At 39.4% G+C, this 21,307-nt stretch overlaps 1 protein-coding gene across 1 annotated transcript; it reads right to left on the minus strand.

Annotated features, from left to right (window-relative positions):
• Positions 1–862: 862 nt before the first annotated feature.
• Positions 863–16,676, minus strand: LOC124256618 (sodium- and chloride-dependent glycine transporter 2-like). The gene is made up of 15 exons (XM_046690590.1): positions 16,465–16,676; positions 15,776–15,857; positions 14,522–14,660; positions 14,238–14,369; positions 13,557–13,842; positions 12,141–12,273; positions 10,055–10,189; positions 9,222–9,325; positions 8,456–8,580; positions 6,877–6,989; positions 5,497–5,634; positions 5,102–5,201; positions 4,301–4,401; positions 2,850–3,017; positions 863–2,331 (listed from the first exon to the last, which is right to left on the minus strand). Exons 2-15 carry the CDS (start codon positions 15,836–15,838, stop codon positions 2,188–2,190), a joined length of 1,881 nt encoding a protein of 626 aa, XP_046546546.1. The 5' UTR covers positions 15,839–15,857; positions 16,465–16,676; the 3' UTR covers positions 863–2,187.
• Positions 16,677–21,307: the final 4,631 nt, after the last annotated feature.

Below are 21,307 nucleotides of genomic sequence, written 5' to 3' on the forward strand. Positions count from 1 at the left end.
CATCCACAATCCTAGCGAAACCCATATGAATTCCCTGGTAGGAATGAATACAGACGCATTGCTTCTGACCATTTAAACATTCAATCGTGGCCTGTATGTTTATGCACACATTGGAAATAGGTCTGGATATATGCCAGTTCTAGAATATCCTCGCTTTGACTGAACGAAACGAAGGAATGCACATCCATTCTTTAAACACTATCAGTGTCTAGACTGCTCAGAAGACTTAAAAACAACGTAAATGTTTACCTGATAAATTTCTATAACCACCTTTCGATCACATGATCAATTGATGACCAACAGCTACAGGTCCTTGAAGAGTCCGGACATATCTTACGTAATATTTATTACAAGTCATTTAGATTCCGTAGTTAGTTCTTAAAGCACGTGTTTTCATCTAATGATGGTTTTATTTGAATTTAGTTGGTTTTAATTTTTAGTCTGTCCTTTGAGCATGCTGAACAATTCAAATGTGTTCACATCAAAGGCTGGATCTGGTGGTGTATTGCTCGACATGGAGATAGAGCGGACTATTGCGAAACAGTCTTGTGGATATAGTTTGTCGCCCAGAATTGCAATACACAGATCTAAAAATTAATATGAATGATTTTACGCCGCTTTTAGCAATATCCAAGCAACATGACAGCCGGGGAACACTAAAAACGGGCTTCACACATTGTACCCATGTTGGGAATCGAACCCGCGTCTTCGGCGTGACGAGAGAAGGCTTTAACCACTAGGCAACACCACCGCCTCTCTAAATATACAGTATACAGTATGTAATATATATAATTTCACGACCTCACAAATATACAACATATGATAGACAACGCAACCTTATAAAAAACAACAACAACATATATTACTATCTTTAAGTTTAGCAACAATCATGACATTTATTATGCTCTTACAGAGATACGGCCATTGTGAATTTACTGTATATTATATAAATTCCCGAGTTCACACCGAAAGTTTAAAAAGTTAACAAAAAACAATATCAGCTGCATTCCTGATCATCTGATCCCTTAGCGTGCGAATAGGCACATAGAAGTCAATTAGAAATATTAGTTTGCCCGCCTCGATCATTTAGATGTCAAACGGCTGTAATAACATCTTGATAACATATTGATATTGATCAATAGCAGGTGCATGGCCTGTAGTATATCAATGTGACAGACTGCAATTAACTGTGTCACAGTGTCACTATCCTTCCTTCACCAGGGACATATCACCTCAATGCTGATTTCCTGAGAAATCTTCACCCACTGCAGCCATCGTTCAGGAAATGAGGGGGCGGTGGGGGAGCCTAATGGTTAAAGCGTTGGCTCGTCACGCCGAAGACCCGGGTTCGAATCCCCACATGGGTACAATGTGTGAAACCCATTTCTGGTGTCCCCCGCCGTGATGTAGCTGGAATATTGGTAAATGCGGCGTTAAACGAAACTCAGTCAGTCAGGAAATGAAATAACATAGATCAAAGGCTGCAACTTTAGAGAAACATGTTTTAACGGGACCTTTGTTTTAGCTAATAATTAACAAGTTTCTAGTATTAGTATGCAGACTTTTAGGAAGTTTCAGACAACGTCGCCACTGATGACGTCATGTGCAGATTCGAAAACATGTAGCAAGGGACGTAACACAGGAATGAATTAGGTTTTGGCACTCGAACTCCCCATTTCAGATTCTATAAAGTGAGTGAGGTAAGGCCGTAACTGTGCACAAAAATAATTTACGCCAACCACTGTCTTTGTCTGGAAAAGTATCTCTTAGATGTGTATGGAAACATTCATATAATATATTCAAAGGTTTCCGAGAAACATCGTTCTCATGTCAGCTAGGATGCACTGAGTTGCAAAACAAGGATCAAGGGCAATAACTCTGTAAGAAACGAACTTAACACACAAGTCATTGTAGACCGAGACCAGTAAAACTATTTTATATAATTACATTTCTTTAAATTCTGTGAAGCAAAACAATGACTTCTTTTCATCTAAACTTGTCAATTTAGGGAACGGGTAGCACATTATTGGTTAATAACAGAAAAGTGAACTAAGCTATATACATTATATGGATAGTTGTTTGCATATTTTAAGTGAAAATCTCCACAAAGGTCACAGGTGCGATCAGACTGTGAAGTGGTAGGCAGGTGACGTCCCGAAAAAGGCACGTACAGGGCAGCAAGATAACTTAGAAATGATGTCTCCTTCTGTTGATTCCGAGCATAAACAAAAACGTATCTTTGATGGAGATTGAATCTGTTCGCTCTTCGAGATCATGTCGCTTTCTTAACCTTTGCCAGACAGGGTCTGGAGACACCGAGTCTTTCACTCGCTGGAAATAGAAAATGAATGTGAACTCGCGTATGCTAACAGGCAGGTTTATTAGTTGCGTACCACTAGTGTAATGCGAAGTGACTGCATAAGAGCATCGATAGTTCGGACACGCTGGCATGATGTCCAAAACCTTGCCTTTGCCAGATCACCCTGGCTCAAAACACTGCAAAGGTGATGACTGGACAATTGCTTAAAACAGGCTGCAAGCTCAGTATACATATATTCCCAACAGTCCCCAGTATGATTACCAACTTCGGTTGCTAGCCATCTCTAGCCCCTTTTTATACTGCGTTTGGCAATGGGTAGTTTTTACAGATATGTGATTATCTAGTTGTGATAGTATCCTTCGATGAATTTCTATAAATTGTACATATATTTATTGTTAATACATGATTTTCTCTCGTCATGATATGGTAGAAATTTTGCCGATGTGAAGTAAAATGTTAACTCATTCACTCAATGTATATATTCCACAATTTATTATCAGTGACATGTGTTTTAAGTAGCAAAGAATACCTCGAACAGAGATCCTTTTCTTCTGAGTCTTGTCACCACCATGGTTACAGGAATAGGGACAACTGACACCAGGGCAATACACCATCCGGCGACCACAGCATATCCGGAGTACTTATAGTACCGGTATGTTGGATTCTCGTACGAAGCCATAGTGAGAACAAGCACCATCTTAAATGACAGTAAAACAATCATTATTGTTTTCCATTTTACTCACAAAGTTAATGTAGCATTTATTCAGAGTATTTTAACATTTTCCTTCCATTGTTGGTACGGGTCTCTCTCACTTCATCTCAAATCTAAAATAGACAAAATTGTTAACACTGCAAGTAAAATCGCTGGAGTCAGATTTAAATGTTTATCATCAATATATGAGCGGCAAATCGTGAATCAAGCTGTCAAAATCATATCTGACCGTACTCATTACTTAAATTCGGAATACAACTTCCTCCCTTCAGGCCGCCGCTACAAAGTTCCAATTGTGAAAACTAAGAGAGCCCGTACATCCTTTATTCCAAGTACCATATCTCTCTTAAACCAATGTGAAGATACCTAAATCAAAGAATTTATGTAAATATGTTTGGTATCTCTCTAATGTGTCAGTAGCTCTGCTGATGTAACACAAATTCCTGAAAAGGCATTAAAATATTATTCTATTCTTCTATTCTAAAGAAAGGAGGCTTTCATTGAGAAATATGACTTTTGAATGAATATTAAACGCCAAAAATTCTGTTTGCCATCGTCACTCATTTTTTATGACATCACGTTTTTTACATGACGCCAGGTGAACAATAGTCAAGAACAAAATCACATTTATCACAGAACACATTTTATAATTTATAGTATATAGTAGACCTAGAGAGTTCGCGAGCATATGGAAATGTCTCTTGTTACATATGTATGTTAGACGTATGTGTTACTGTTGACTTCATATGCAATATATCCGTTCATGTAACCGTTGCCGTAATATTTCTGTCCATTATAATTAATTCTCAATTGTTTACGTTCGTGAGTTTTCATTTTTTGTGCTCATGTTTTGTGACGCGAAGACATGAAAAACATACATGATTCTTTATGTGGGTATAATTTGCTAGGGAAAACAGGCCAAACTTTACCGCAAACATCTGGAATCATCACTCCTTTTCATTATTCCATTCATATAATGTTCACCACTAGTGTACTTTTAACGCTAAAAGGAAACTGTTTCAGCGGATGGTAGGAATGCTTACTGTTGCGATATACTTTGACATATGTAATGGTGTTTGAAGAAAATCGTTTTTGTTGTCAATACCAATGCCACTGACCTCAAAGAAAATTAATATACAAGTAAAATTGTGAGCAACGTTTAGCTTACGTTACCCTTATCATACAGGTGTTAAAAGCCGAATACTAACATGGTAAAAGGAAAACTAATCCAGTGCCAATATTTTGTAACGAGTAGATGGTATTGTTACCAGCAAGGCCGCAGAAATGAAGATAAAACACACGAGCATGTAGATGGCTGGCAGTGGTCTGCCTGTCATGGCTTCTACATCAGAAGAGAAGCGCTCAGCTCCTGAAGATGTACAATTATCATATCATCATCATCATCATCATATATTTGTTTTGTGTTTGAGTCGGTCTCATGACGTCCTTTACATACAAGAGTCAACGCCTGACAAACCAGTAATATTGTGAACAACGTTACACATTGTGAAGGACAATGAGACATATTCAAGCAAGTCACCAAGACAGTTTTTCAATCGCGTCAAGCACTTCTGTTGGGAAGACGATGACTAGTTATATGGTACTTTATTACACACACACACACCTACGCCTACTTTTAGTTGTTGGCGATCAATAGCCCATTTTTTCATTGTATTGTCCAAAATAGTTTTCTACTTTTAACGATCTATGTACACCCTTTCTGGTCACTATATGGCTGAAATATTGTCGAGGTGACGTTAAATTTTAATTCACTCACTCATTGATGCCCTTTGCCATCCCGGCCTGGAAAATGTATTGTGTTTTTAGTTTAGTACAAAAACATTACCGTTCTCTTCATTCGAAGGTTATCCGAACAAGGATGTCGCAGTTCCTGTTCATTTATCATCTCTGCTCTATGTGTGGTGTTTAAGACGATTATAACCGAAACAATGATCGTTTCAATTTTCATATTTGACTATATAACATCACATTTTGAAACAAAAGTTCAGCTGTAAAATTAACTAAAGACATGAAGACAGAAAATGACATTGATGGAAAAATGGACTCACCGTATAACCAGCCAACGGCGATACACTGAAGTACCGCAGTGACAAACAAGACGACTGCCACAACATACCAATCAATCAACGTAAACAGGTACACGCCACCCTAAAATATACAGCAGGCAATATGATTATCATTCAACAATGGAAGAAAAATTATCTTTTATAGTAAAGTAATGTAATTGTATATCAGTGGGTGAATGAGTATGTTTTGCGCAGCTTTTAGCAATATTCCAGCAATATCACGGCAGGCGACACTAAAAAAAGGCTTCACACATTGTACCCACGTGGGGAACCGAACCCGGTCTTCGGCGTGACCAGCGAACGCTTTAATTACTAGACTACCCCAGCGCCACATTTGTATATGGAAATATCACAATTTAATGTAAAACAAGACTCACTCGAGTGGTAAAGATGAGCCCCACCAAAAACGTTGCTCCCATGAACGCAACCGCCATGACGGGCTGCATGTACTTGAAATGAAACCGCTCTGGCAGAAGTTCTTTTATGCATCTGAGAGCTGATTCAGCATTTGCGAACTATCATTAACAGAAAACGCGAATCAGTAACAGAAACAAGATATTGCAAATTGTGAACAAACATTTCACATTAAATGTTATACAAGGCACGAGGCTTATTATTTATAAGTCAAAGTAAGTTTGAATCAACAAAAAGCATACCGTTTCATTCATCCACAACTTTCGAAGTTGATAAAACTTGTTCATTCTGTCACTTGTAATATAACAGTGTTGATGTAACTCCGTAATGCGACTTTAAAAAACACAAAGTCTTTGATCAGACATCAGAAATCTTAACATGGTAGTGACTAATATTTTATCTATACCCAAAACATATCGTCAAGTGTTGATTGCAGAAAGGATGAACCTTTCCTAACGGTGGTAACATGTAGTACTCACGCTGTAACATGTATTTGAAATACACTTCAGGAATTCTTTTACATAGGTTTGTTAAAAAATGCGCTGAATTTGGGAATTTCATCCTTCGTGGAAAAACTGAACACAAGTAGTGGAGACTAATTTTCTTCAAACATCTCTTGATTGAATATCTCGTTTTGAAATCTTTGTAGTAGGGGAATACTTAACTATACCTCATAAGCCTGGAGTAAATGGATGACCGCTCCATATCGGTTGAAACTATTCTTTTTGTAATGCAGTCTTGTGGTTAGTTTGTTACACTCGACATCTTTATCCATAGGTACGTAAGTCCCAAAACATTTCGTCAATTTAAGTGTACCAGGTTTTTAGTCGTAGTATTTTTGCGTTTTTAATGTATGGCTAAATCTCAGTATAAACGCCAATGGCTGAAGGGATGGTGTAAATCCAGCTAGGGACCATGCAGGTAGCAAAGGCACTGTAAGTCCCCATGGTTCCTAGTATGGTGATCTACCTTCAGTTGTTGGCGATCTATAGCCCGTTTTTATATTGTATTTTCTTCTCACATAAAATAGTTTTACATGTTCATGCTATTTTTAGACTCCATCTGTGATACTCTAGTTATTTTACAGTCCTTCGATGACTGATTATTTAGCAACTTAAATTTATTGTTTATGTAAAACATGTCTCGTCACTATATGGCTGAAATATTGCCGAAGTGACGTTAAATTTTACCTCACTCACTCACTCTTTATCCATAGATAGCAACATGACTTGACGGCTATATAAATCGTTTTGAATGTCCCAATTTCAGATTCATATGCACCGAAGCAAATAATATTTGATAATGTGAAATCGTCTTAGTCATTAATATTGAAATTGAGTTACCACAGAGTCTATCACCATCATCAACGTTGTTACAAAGAAGAGGACCGACCATAGCTGAGGCACTGGAAGAAGTGCAACTGCTTCTGGATATATGATAAATCCAATGCCAGGTCCTGAAAGAAGGATATTTCGTTGGCATAGACCTGAGTAAGTTACGAAATGTTCCAACGTCCAATGATCCTTCAAACTAACAACAGAACATTCAAGTAATATTTTAAACACTAGGCATACGCGAATTCAAGGAAGTGTTATGTGTTTCCAGATCATGTTACTCTTGAATTCCCCTGAACATAAAATGTTCGTTTATTTTTAAACTTAATCCACATTAGCACCACAGCACACATCGTGCAGCATGTAAATTGGATACAAAAATTGGTTTCCATGAAAGACAATCACTTGCATTGATACCCATGTTGAATGGCTCTTGTCACAAACATGAGGCATTTGTGATCATATTCTGACCCAGACTCAAGAGAGGGGCTCCTGAATAATGCACTGTGGTCGTTATAAACAAACGAATATTGATATAACACACATCCAATGCTGTAGTTACAAATCACTTGCACTCATACGTATATGCCTAGAGATGCCAGAGGATCGCTATTGAAGAGATGCAGCATTGCTCTCGAGGCTTTTATGTAGAAACCAATGGTGATACATTACATGTTTCATTCAGTTTCTTTACACCCATATACATGTTCTAGACTTACAGGGAAACTGTTGTTAGCACTGACCTTTCAAATGCACATGCAGATTGGAATTAACTGAAGAAAGAGCTGTCTGCATATATACTCAACCCACTATTGAAGGATCTGGGATATGGGTTGAAACCGTCCTGTTCAAAGAGGATACAAACCAACGCCTAGTAGTTCGAGACTAATAACAAAAAGGCAAATATTCATGGAAAACATATGCGACCAACGATAAACGGTCCAGGAGCAGGCAAACATTGATAAAAGTTTCACACATCTATGACTTCATGGTTAACCAAATACATCCTAATACCTAATTCGCATTATCTGAACGAGCAATGTGCGGTCAGGACACATTGTTTTGAACCTCATTAACAGTAACAGAAAGCAAGAAGCATTTAATAATGATTTCTACGTGTTGTACGTCGAGAGCGAGGTGGAAAAAGGTTGTCGTTATGGTCAACGTCACTATATGATAGAAAAACACTCATGCGGGGGGATGGAACATCAAACGTCAGTTCTGTCGTTACTAATCTTACGCTGAGTAAGTGCTGAAACTAAACAGGGTGGGTCCACACGATGCGGACTCTACAGTTAACATGCATCAAATAATATGAATCTTTTTTCATTTGGAATGAATTTGCAACCGAAACGCAATGTATTTCGCACAACGCGCTTGTCCTCATACTTCTTGGGAAAAAAATTCAGGGAGATTTGAGATATGTGACAACAAACACATGCCGGAATTAAGCATGAGGGAACAGATCATAGGAAGAGCATTGAGACACAGGGGCTTGCATTGCTGAAAATAATACGTCCTAGGTCCAACACTCGTTTCCTGATAGCCATCTACATATAAACAAGTATACAAGAGTGTTATTCACTACCTGATGTGACGACGTCATCAATGGGTTGCCGAAGACTGTGAGCCAGGTACCCAACAGTTGAAAAGACCACGAATCCAGCAAACACACTAGTGAAGCTTCCAGCTACTGTTACCACGATTGTTGTCCTGTTACAAGATAATTTATATGGATACATAATATATCTATGCAATCATTTGAGGTCTGAATCAAGACAACGTTGAACAGGTAGATACGATGGCCAATAATTTCGCATGACGTTAAAAAAAAACAATTTAGAACGATCTAGTGTACAATTCCTGTTCACTTGAAAACATTGTGAGTGAGTGAGTCTAGTTTTACGCCGCACTCAGCAATATTCCAGCTATATGCGGAGGTCTGTAAATAACATCGACCTACGCAATTGGAATGCGATGACATGTGTCAACCAAGTCAGCGAACCTGACCACCCGATCCCTTTATTCGCCTCTTACGACAAGCATTACTGGTGGTCAATTCTAACCCGGATCAAAACATCGTAATTGTTTAAGCTTGCTAAACTTCGTGTACGTCATGTGACAACGAAAATAAGTAATTAAGTAGTGGTGCTGTATACTGACTCAGCATTTACCCGTTGTGTTAGAGGCTGTGTTGACGTGTTTATCATATGTATTGTTATACATCAGACAAATCCTGCTGACCAGGCAAACACTGTGCAGGTGAACAGTATTGTATTAACTACACCACTGGTGATAAGAAATATAGATCAGTCTCATTTTGAAAGTGTAACTTACTATTTGAAGAGGAATACCTTATTATGCTGCTGTGGAACGGGTTGTGGCTTGAGAGTGTTATCAAGGTGCCCCATGACGGACCCATTGAGAAGAACACTTGTATCAGAGCTTCCAGCCACACCTAGAAGTATGACAAAGACGTACATTTTAATTAGAAAGTTGATATTCTGGCGCTTCAATAAAATAATAATGTGGGAGAAATTATAAACCGAAAATAGAAAGTTCTGACACCTGAGAGAGAGACCATTTCCAACATTATTGTTGTCAGCATGTAATGTATTAATGTCAGGATAGTCAGATACAAGGGTAAAATCTGTGGTTGTTTTGCGGAACAAAAGTATGTTGTGATTACTTTGTATATTAGTTGTACAAAGCATAATTCAAAACCTAAAGATATTTACGTCGGCATAATCTTTCAATAAATTTTGTTTTATAAATCATCCATGGTAATAAGTGTAAGAATCGATATAATAAAGAATACTTTTCCGAGATGCGTCGAGCTCGTCAAAATATGACCAATAAAGTAGATTAACATTGCCGACCTAAAGAGACCGTCAGCCGTCCATCTGCCTTTAAGAGCAGACAGGATGTGGGATCCGTAAGACAGCAGGGGAACCGGAAGACAAGAGGAAGAGCACTGACAGACAAGAAGAGGGGCAAGCCAGGGACAAGGAGGGACGATCACTGACCAGCCAATTCTGCCCATATACTGACCAAGTGTCAGCCTTACTTCGCCGGCCTTTCCCTGGCTGTCGGACTCTGTAAACTCGACATACCTCAAATAGTTGTACTGCGAGAATAAAAACACCCATTCAGAGTGCCAGAGATGTTACAACAGAGTTCATCATACCTGAGAGTGTTTAAGACGTGCAAAGTCGGGCGTCAGATAGAATAAAATTCCATCCCTTGCACCAGGCATCGTGCATGCCCGGACCAACAACACCGTCAGAAGAACGTAAGGCATCAACGCCGTCACATACACCACCTGTAAGAAAAACAGTATTGTCTCTATATTGGTGTATAGAATGTGCCCTCATTATAGCGAACACATATATGATGCTCTACAACAAACTTAAGGTAGTCCTTTGAGCTACACTTGAATAGATCCTAAAGATGTATGCTGGTAATGAGAAGCGGTGACACATAGGATCAAAGATGTTGTGTATTTGTTGTTCAACGCCGCACTTAGCAATATTCCAGCTATATGGCGGTGGTCTGTAAATTGTAAAGTCTGGACCAGGAATTCCAGTGATCAACGGCACGAGCATCGATCTGTGCATCTCGGATACGATGACAATCAGGTCAAAGAATCTGATGGCCACCTGATCATGTTGGTTGCCTTTTTCAGAGAAGCATGGGTTGCTGAAGATTCTGACCTGGACATTCACGAGTACATCACAGTCAATATAACTATATACAAGAGATAACTTCCCATTTTGTGAAACCGATTTGGAAAGTGTTTTAATTAATAGCATTGCATCAATGTTGCTGCACGTTACAAATGCATAATAAATGGAATTAGCAGCAAATGCATTTTTGCGAGACTATTTTTGTAGACGTTTTACCGACATGTGCTTAAGATACCCAACATATCTTAAGACTATTTATCTTACTTTCAGGGGAAACTGTGCACACAATGAAGGGCTTTCCAATATGCCAACATGAACTATTGCGTTAAAACGCTTCAGTAAATACCTTATTTCTCACGTAGGCAGGGAGATTAAATTATAAGACTTAAGTCTTTTTTTTAAAAACAGTTATAGGCTCTTAATGTTAACCTATGCATCATCTGTTGGTGTTTGATCTCGAACTTCTCTATGGACAACGATGCCTGCTCCCTGTTCATCCACCGGAATTCTTTGAGGAAATACAGTGTAATTATGTAACTGGTAATCCTCTAGTGCTTTCAGTTCCAAGTGAAGTTTAAAATTTATCAATTCGGTCTTACATTAATGTAATTTTCAAAACACAGGTTTATTTTGAAGATATGATCAACATCACCTGAAAGAGATTGAGACTGATACATTAATTAATTATTAATATGGATAGACAGTACTTTTCCGACCTTTTCCTATACCAACCGTACGAAAGGATTGAAAAAGTACAAACCAACTTCCTGAAACGTTTTTGGGCCTGCCTAAAGCTACAAGTAATGCTGCCGTTTTGGGAGAAACTGGACGTCATCGGATTAACAGTCATCTCATCTTCAAATGTATTAAATACTGGACTTAACCGATTACCAAAACAAACCTATCTTATGCTCTGTGGGCTGGACGTAAATCATGGACTTAAACTTATATCAAAAACATTCTCTTTCAATACGGCTTTGGATATACATGGGTAATCCAGGATGTGGGGGACTCAGGATTATTTCTATCAGATTTCAAACAGTGCATTCAGGATTGTGGATCTCAACAATGGCATAATGACGTTCTCCAGAAACCCAAATTAATAACATATTCTACTTTCAAAACAACTTTAACCATGGAACCTTATTTCAACTGTATAAACGATAAACCCTTTTTACAAACTCTCATCAGATTTCGCTGTAGCTGTCACCAACAGGAAGACATCACAATAAAGACGAAGAGGAAAGTACGTGTTTCTACGGTGCAAAATCAGGATTAATCGATATAGAAAATGAATATCACCTTGTAATGATTTGTAACGCTTATTCACCATTGAGGATTAGATATTTAGGTAGTTATTATTATAAAAATCGAACATGTTTTAAATGTATAAATCTTATGTCAACGCAATGTAAATCTACCCTGTGTCAATAAAAGTTTATACTTTTTTGCGTTAAAGAACAGAATGTTACTTAAATCTGCGTGATATATATCATGTTAGTCCTGCATTCATTATATGTTCTATAGATTGTATGTTTATTGGGCCTGTGGCCTTTCAAAACTTTATGAATAAATACAATACAGTACTTTTCCGACAGATCCAACTCCTTTAATGATGCAGAGCAATACAACCAGACAGGTAAGGAACCAACAAAGAACCAGATGGGGTTGTACAGGCCCAAGGTCGTCGACCCCAGAGGAGATGCCCAGAACACGGTATCTGCAACATATGAATTGTTAACTCTGCGAGTGCATTGTAACTGTCCGAGGCCGATGACAAATTAGCATTTTGCAAGTTAAAACACCCCACTATCGATAGTATGAATATATTTGATAACATTATCAAATATTGTTCATCATATTGGTGGCTTAGTGGTTTAACGCCCAGTAATTTAATCTGCACATAAATGGCCCGAGGGCGTGGCAGGGTCCTATGATTCTAGGTTCAATCAAATTGTCTCTAACTGACGATACAGAAACATCTTGAAATATCTTGTTTTATGCAGATGCTGTCTTTCACTGGAAGCTGTTTAGGATGTCACGAAGAGAACTTTGCGAGTATTCCAACAGTTCGACTTGCGATATACACGAGCCTGTACAAGTGCAAACAGGTAGAGCAAAACTGAAGTTCCCAAACCCTCATTTGCACTGTGATATTGATACATTTACGGTACCTATTTGAATGAAAATTTGAATGATTGTTCGAAACACTATGCACTACTTATAGAAAAGTCAAGTTTAATGTTTGCCAGACCTTACCAAAAATGCCATCCAAAATCACTGGGGGTCGTCACATCTACTGTAATACTTGTAATGTGTTCCCTATTCGTTCGCTATGATCATGCAGCTATGATTGAATGTAATGTCTCTTACAATTTTGGTTACGTGCATGTTTGTATGACGGGTGAGGTGAATGCTTGCTGAATGCAGGCACTAGCTTATAGGGTAAAGAGCATAATAGTGCGCCAATTGGTCACATTAAAGGATTGATCAAATGGGAATGATTGTTCCCGTTGACAAACCAAATGCAAATGAATTTGAATTTCCGAACAACCTGAATGAAGAACGTTGTATATAAACACAGCCTACATTAGTTGTGGGAGGACGCTTGTCGTGAATATTTACATCGTTGGTTAACATAACGTGGATACATTTGTGGATGAATAATAATGAGTCTACGCATGTAATTCGAACCGTTGATCATCGGATTCTGAAATGACTAACACGCACAAATCTTGCAGCTTGGATATCCAGACCATGGGATTTATGAAAGCTGGGGATATCATGAAACAAAATAGTGAAATATGACGAGAGCTAGCTACATTATTCAACCAGATGTATGTGGTCCTAGAACAATGACCTTGGAAAGATACTTGTAATGTTAAAAAGGTGACCAGTTTAAGGTAATGTTTGCAGTTTGCTGTTCAACGTAAATACAGTTAGCTGAGCTGGGAAACTGAACAGAGTCTGGATGGTTAATGGGGAGATTTTGCCAAAACCTACTGCCAGAATTCCTCAGTGGACGTGTGACCAAAGACACTTGCTATGTCTGTAGACGTATTCCCGCTCTCCGCTCGGTGAGTGACTTGTTCCAGAGACACATTCGGGGGAATGGAGAGACGCGTCTCCCTTGAAGAAACGCACTGTGGTGTGTTCCATGTATTATCGCAATTTGTCCAGGGCAGTACCGTGGAGAAGGAGCTGTATATGTAGTAGAGAACCCAAGCAAACACCATACTGAAGTATGGCACGACAAGACAGCCGAGAGTCAGAATGCCATAACCGATACCTGTCACACAAAAAATAGAAAGAAAAACAAATGTGCAGCTTATTGTTTTTGCTCTGAAACATGTATAATTTTAATTCAATATTCACTCGTTTATCTAGGATACTGGAGAGGATATTTTTGAAATCATTGTATTCTCTCTAAAAATTAAAAAAGAAAAATCATTTTTACCGTCAGAGGTGTAGGTTTAAATCCTTGAGTTATCTTAGATACTTCGGGAAATGGATTCTTATCAAATTGGGATCAGGTAGTAAGAATCTTTGAATAAGATAATTGCTAAATTATCGTTTGATAGGGCAACGTTGTGTTGTTTTATTGAAGGTAATCAGTAATCGTTTGTGTTAATTACGATTCTTTGTGGGTGCTTTAATTTTGCATTCTGTTCCGATGAAAATTACCTGTCATGATTGGACACAACGACCACACCTTTATTGGTCCTCGAGCAGAAAACTGACCAAGTGCAACTTCGAGGAAAAATAGCGGCATTGAGAGAAATAACACGAAGATAATATATGGGATCAGGAATGCACCTGAAAACAAATAGGTTCAAAAGCATACAAAATCATCAGCCATGACCAATCGATCAAATGAAAACCGATTATGTTGTAAAAACATTTGATGAAAACCTCCTTACTCGTAATGATCGTGAGCAGTTTTTCTCTGGTGTTCAACTTAATCTTACCTCCTCCATTTCTTTGGCAAACATAGGGGAATCTCCATAGATTGCCCATTCCAACACTGAATCCTAGCATAGCCAAGGTACTCTGGAACTGGTTGGACCATTTTGAGTTATCTTCATGGGGTTCTTCAGTGTCTTGTATCTGGAATACACAGTTAAGTATAATTAGACGGTGAACGTCAACAAGGACGTCTAGCCAATATGTTGGCGCCGTTGTAGAAGACATTTAGGTCTTACAGATCGCCGCCATATAGCTGTAATATTGCTGAATGCGGCCAACGTATAAACAAGCACTGGTTTGGATTCAGTATTTCAGCAGGCCGCCAATAAGTGACGTACGTGGTGCTGACTATGGCAGGTGATGACATGTATACAATCCATCTCTCAGAAATCCAAACTGGTCCTAATCTAATATAAAGGGAATGTCTGCATGAAGGTATTCCTTGGTTTGAGAAAGTGGTAAATGGACGGGTCATAGTTGAACTTCCTCAGACATTTACTGACATCCCGTGAATACATGAACTTCTACGAGTAGTATGAATATAGATATCATGTTGTTGACAGAGACATAGTTACGTCACAGAGTAAACCATTTCAATAACTTCCTCAAAACGTATTATATTCAAACGACCTAATTGTTTCAATATGTCTCACAAGTAAACCGAAATTCTATCTCCTTTGTCTGTCTGTATTCAGCAAACATTCGATGTATCCCCTCTTATCATAACCTCCCTCCGGGCAGGACCCTTGTCAGTAGATGTAAATTAGGACCTCCCAAACGTCGGCGGCTCTTACATATGTACATGTGCATAGGTCAGTGAACTTGCACAACGTGGCGTAATGTCCCTATGTATATAACCCGACTGACATGATCAGTCAGAGAGACGGTCTCCAGTCTAGGAGACGGGCCCAGATCATCTAAAAAGCGTGTAATTGACAGAGCGGGTGTCCGCACCAGGAACATGGGCGACTCTGTCCCTGTCTGCGTTCTGTTACGTGTAAACCATCAACATGTACCATTTCGACTATCATTCCCCAACCATATTAAACATGGCTGCTGTCATCATCAACTCTACTGCTGATATGACTTCTGTCTTCCGTCCATCAACCATCCTGACCTACCGCCCGAGAGCATCCCCAACAAACGCTCGTGGGCACATGTACATACGTAAGAAATGGTTAACTCTATGACAACAATATAACCCTAGCTCTGTTGGTACACCGTTATAACAGTGATCACTTCCTATGGTGTCTTACCTTTTGAATTTCGTCATCTCCCGTTATCTTGGTCTCAATGTCTTGTACGTTCAAATTAGTCATACTTGAAACATCCAAATACCTGCCACACAAATACGGACTTCAAGAACATGTATTATATATTGATTTAATTCGACTAAATTAAGAGTTGCAGAGCATATGACAAGACTTCTTCACATTCTTAACAAGTCAACTTCAGGCTAACTTCAGAAAACTGTTACATGAAAACATTGAAATAATACAGTTTGTTATCCCGACGGCAGAACACACAACAAACCCATTTTGACATAGATCTTATAAGGACTCTCTGTGATAGTGTGTAGGTATGGTTTCATGCCGCTATTAGCAATAAGAATTTGGCATCATACATTGTACCAATATGGGGAATCGAAAACGGATCTTAGGCATCACGAACGAATGCTTTAACCACTAGGCTTCCCGAAAAGTGTAATTTAACGCGCTTATTTAAGTTTTCAGTTGATACTACAGCTCAGCACCATATGTATAGAACATTCAACAGTGTAACTGCACCCCCCAAAAAAACAAAAGGACAAAAAACAAACAAACAAACAAAAAACAACACAGAACAACCCCACAAACCGAATGCTGGCGGATGTGAAAGATATTACTGACAGTAAGACAGTTCACTAGCGAAATCTAGGGGCGAGACCAGGTGACGTTTCACTTACTATTGTCTGTGCCCTTTTCAAATTTTGCCGCTGATAGTTACAGCCAATGAAGACTTGGAACAGTATCCCGCCAACTAATGCTGATCAAATTGTCTGCTCAGGCTCGATGACTTGGTTCACTGCGGGATGACGTTGTTGGTCGTTACTCACACTATCAGTTTTTAGGTTGCCTGTCGTTTATGTACTAGTCGATGTCATATCGATAGAAAAGGGCTGCCTGTAACAAGTACAATTTATGAAAACATTAGTGCGGCACCGAGTCATAAAGAATCCAAACCATACATGTATTTTCACTTCACATTCCAACATTTGTGATATATAAATACACGATTCACGAAACGACTTATAACATACACACGCACGGACTTGTAATTGCGGCTATTATATTACTAACATTCGTAGCTATAGGCAGTCCATATGATTTACAAAGAGAGATTTAAAGGATGTAAATAGGAAACAATGATGCAATAATGACTTACAAATCTCAATATACACAAAGAATTAAGTTGGGCAACCTTTCAAATAATTCAGGATGCAAGTTCATCTTGTGATAAAAATACAGGTTTCAGTTCAGTTAAACACCCCCCACCTCACCACCCCCCACCCCGACAGATATTAAATCTCTGGAACTGTCACGTTTTTAGCAAAAAGGTGAAAAAAACTATGGTACTTGTGGCATTAGCATGACTGTCCTCAAAACCATTCGGGTGAGAACTTGAATATTCTCATGTATTTTTTTAGCAAAGTTGTTCGCAAATATCGATTAACACGATATATTAAGGAACTGGCAATGATAAGGTATCCCCGAAATACCATTAAACGGGAAGATAGGAATCTGACAAATTACTGACGACGGTAAATTCCTAAGGCACGTTATCCATGTGTGGACAGACAGACACAATGCCTATAAACCAAGGAATATGGCTCCCTCTCTCCCGTATGATAGAGGCTCTCTCGTGGTAAAGGGAGCCATGACTGAATATTGACACAGTAACAGTACACGTCTTCTTCAACGGCAATGGCTGTATCCAAAACATCGTTACTCCAGTTGTTGTTAAGCGAATGTGACAACCATGCACTTGCATCTCGAGCTAAATATGGAGAGGACAAACAACTGGTTCAATCGCTCCCGTGTTGTAACATTGTTTCTGCAGCCTAACGCCACCGCTCATTTGCCGTGACCTGCAATTGGCCCTGTCCTGAATCCTCTAGAACACGTTTGATACATGACTGGACATCGTGCGCAGCTTTACGGGCTGCGATGGGCGTGCTGGAGAAACCCCTTGATCGTATCAGGCGTATCAATGAGCGAATAAAAGATAAGGCTGTACAGGCTGTTATCCTGTCATTCTGAGTTTGACATCCACATTATTATTTCTATGTATTTATCTCTATCTGACCATACGCAAATGAATGTGTTAGGTCCCGTGATGGTCAATTTCAAGAACTCGTGTAAATCTCAAGATCCTTAATTCCAGCTGGTTTAAATCTTTACTCAAATACAACACTTGGACACTACAATGCAAAACTATTGAACATTATTCATCACTATCGGTTCTCACAAACTCTTCACGTGATGTATCACACAAGAAATACAAATGGCTTGGTAAAACGAAAAGGGATGAATTTGGGATTCGTAGCTGATCAACAGCTACGCTACAAGGAGAATGTGGCATTCGTAACCTGACAACAGCTACGCTACCCAACTGTGGGGTGCTATTGGGAATTTGGTCACCTTCACTATAGGCTATATTTGAATATAATGAGGTGAGGTGAAATGGGATTTAACGTCGTACTTAAGAATATTTCGTTCATATGCGTGTGTCAATGTGCGGTTGCTTATCATGCTACTGTAGTCCAGACTTAAGCTGGTTTTATAATGCTAAGCCTCACTGAGATACCACGGATGACTGCAGTCGGGAACGGTTGTTCCCACAGAAAGCACCCCACAACATGCAACTTCCTCCCCGAATCTGTCGACTTCCTGTACAACATTGGGCATACCGTTCACGACGTCGTCCCCAGACTCTATGCCTGCCGTCCGCGAATCTGAGGGTAAACCTGGATTCATCGCTAAAGACGACTCGATTCCAGTCTCTCTGGGTCCATCGGAGGTGACGTTGGGCCCACAGCAGACGTTGACGTTGATGAAACGGCGTCAATATTGGCCCACGATATGGACGTCGCGAATGGAGATTGGCAGCCCGCAACCGATTTCGAATGGTCTGTGAGGACAGTCGACCTCTAAACATCTCAGCCCTGGTTCGTGTAGCCGGCAGAAATCTGTCACGTAGGTGACGTAGGACGATTTGACGGTCTTCTGCTCGTGACGTCACACGTGGACGACCCGACCTTGGGATATCAGAAGTGGTGCCAGTTTGTTGTAGACGACCTCGCAAGTCATACACAGTACGACGGCTGCATCCCATTGCCCCTTGCGACGTCAATAACTGATCTTCCCGCTTTGCAACATGCCAACGGCACGTTCACGCTGCACATTTGACAATCGTGGCATTTCAAGTACCGTTAGAACTGTGGTTTAAAAGTGTTTTTCAATTCTTGAGGCCAATGCAAAACACGTGCATATGAAGGAAACTTCGATGCGAAGATCACGTGATCGACTGCATGTGCAAAACCTGATTTGGCACTGTCGCCGTCATCAACATCGAGGAATGGCCATAGGAGTTGGTTTTGCTAAACGTTTTTCTAGATCGATCCCATTTCGGATCATGTGTTTGGAAATGATATATATTTATATATTTCAAGAACGCCTGATGACGTCGTTGAAGCAAAACTAGAAGTAACGATGGGCCGGATGTTTTACTCCCTCAATAGGTTTTTGCAATCAAACAAGAATTATCCCAAGTGTTACAGTGGCATAGATTCCACAGAGCATTCCATAGATGAACCAACCTAATATTTTTGTTATATTCACATGACTTCACATGTGGCAAATCGTACGTGTTTCCCTGTTGTGGATAAATTCTCCAAAGAAATGGTATTTTGTTTCAGTTAATCGCAACGTATTGCGTCATTCACTAGCAGGCGCGTTGACACTGATTTTGAGCAAGCAGGGCTACTGTGTGACCGTTTAAGAGAGAATATTGCTTATGATTATCTCACAGTTGATTGTGCTCTGTTCAGATTCCAATACTATTGTGAATATTATGCTCCCAACAAACAGGCCAACGTCCAAATTGTGCACATTGCATGAACATGCACGAGCAAATTATGAATCATGACATTGAAGTCAAGGAGATTTCCTCATAATCATATTGCATTATCTAATTTCAGAATATATGCATGTTTATTGGACGTTCTACAGAGCACAGGTACCATTTCTGTAAACTGACAGGCTTGTTAGGAACTCCCCAAAAACCTACTCCAGTTACAAAATGTTGGCCTTCGCTTTGTGTGAAAAAATGCGCGTTTTAGACAGTGGCATAATAGATCAATCATTGGGGTTTGAAATATTTTGTAATCAATGCAGTCGTGATGTTGATGTTGTGTAATACGGTAGTACTGTCAGCACTTGTTTGTAAAACGATAATATATCAACTTAAAAATGTTATCCAACAGGTTACATGGAACACAGACATGCGTGACACTCCTGCTTGAAGACAAATTCATGGAAACCTGTAGGAAGATCACGGAACATCGCTGGCGATGATTGCAATATATGTAAGTATGCCTACCTCTAGACTAACAACTAGTCTCTGAAATGAACATATTTTACACATGAAACAGTCCATAATAAAAAATAATAAGATATATCATTTTCAGAAACTGTGGAAATCTAGACTTGCGACATATTCTAGATTTGCATGGGCTTTCTTGGATATATTTGTTTCAGGGTCTGTATGACAGACTAGCCTACCACTGTCAATGTTGATTTTATGTTGAAGCCTTTTACGAATATATTCATATTCTGTTACACTGTAAACACGTTTAGAAAAATACATCTATATAATGATATCAAACGAAAATATTTAAACTCATAAGGCTTTACATGTACTTTATCACCAAAGCTATAAATGTACTCAGCGCCGTCAGTTTCTGTCACAAAGGATTGAGCCACAGCCAACATTGTAGCAGAGGATAGACAAATATACTCGCTTTCTTCGGAACCCACGTGTCCCACTTTGGCCATTCACTTACCGCCTTCGTGTCATTTAGCTTCAAGGCTAATCCCTTATTCTCCGGCATCGTGAAACGCGGAAGAATTCCCTCTGCAAAAACGTGTCTGCTACTGTTATCCGAGAAGACGCATTGTCAAACGTGTAGATGTCAAATCACGGCTCTGTGCGAGACGGGCCTCATAAAAAGAAGGCGCTTTAAAGCATCAAGATACATCATTCGTAGCTGTTCCAAGCTTGCTGGGGCGGTAGGATAGCCTAGTGGGTAAAGCGTCCGTTCTTCACGTTGAAGTCCCGAGTTCGATTCCCCACATGGGTACAATGTGTGAAGACCATTTCTGGTGTCCCCCGCCGTGATATTGATCGAAAATTGCTAAAGCGGCGTAAAATCATACTCACTCACTCCAAGCTTGCTCCAACGTTACACAACCCTATTGACAAGTACAATTTACGTCACTGATAAGAGAATATGCAGCCCCGATATTGTGACAGCGGCTACATATCCAAGTGTGGGTACATATACACCCAAATACACGTTTTAGTTGGATAGACCATCTAATTGTCTGTGATATAGCAACTGATGTAAAGGTAAGCATTGTTCAAGTAAGTGAGTACACCATGCATTTGATGGACGTTTATTCTTTTTCTGAAGTTTGTCCAAAGCAACTGATAATTGCTTGTTCGCAATAATGGTCAGTAACCTTAAA

Source organism: Haliotis rubra, unplaced genomic scaffold, assembly GCF_003918875.1.
Source record: "Haliotis rubra isolate DU_JTF1 unplaced genomic scaffold, ASM391887v1 Scf631, whole genome shotgun sequence".
NCBI classification, from domain to species: domain Eukaryota; kingdom Metazoa; phylum Mollusca; class Gastropoda; order Lepetellida; family Haliotidae; genus Haliotis; species Haliotis rubra.

Excerpts from the sequence above, each read along its gene's own strand:
- LOC124256618 (XM_046690590.1), bottom strand. The coding sequence starts at position 15,838 with ATGACTAATTTGAACGTACAAGACATTGAGACCAAGATAACGGGAGAT. Across the intron at positions 9,326-10,054 it reads CACGTCTTAAACACTCTCAG|GTGTGGCTGGAAGCTCTGAT; the intron begins GTATGATGAACT and ends TCATACTTCTAG. Across the intron at positions 2,332-2,849 it reads GAAAAGGATCTCTGTTCGAG|CGAGTGAAAGACTCGGTGTC; the intron begins GTATTCTTTGCT and ends TTCTATTTCCAG.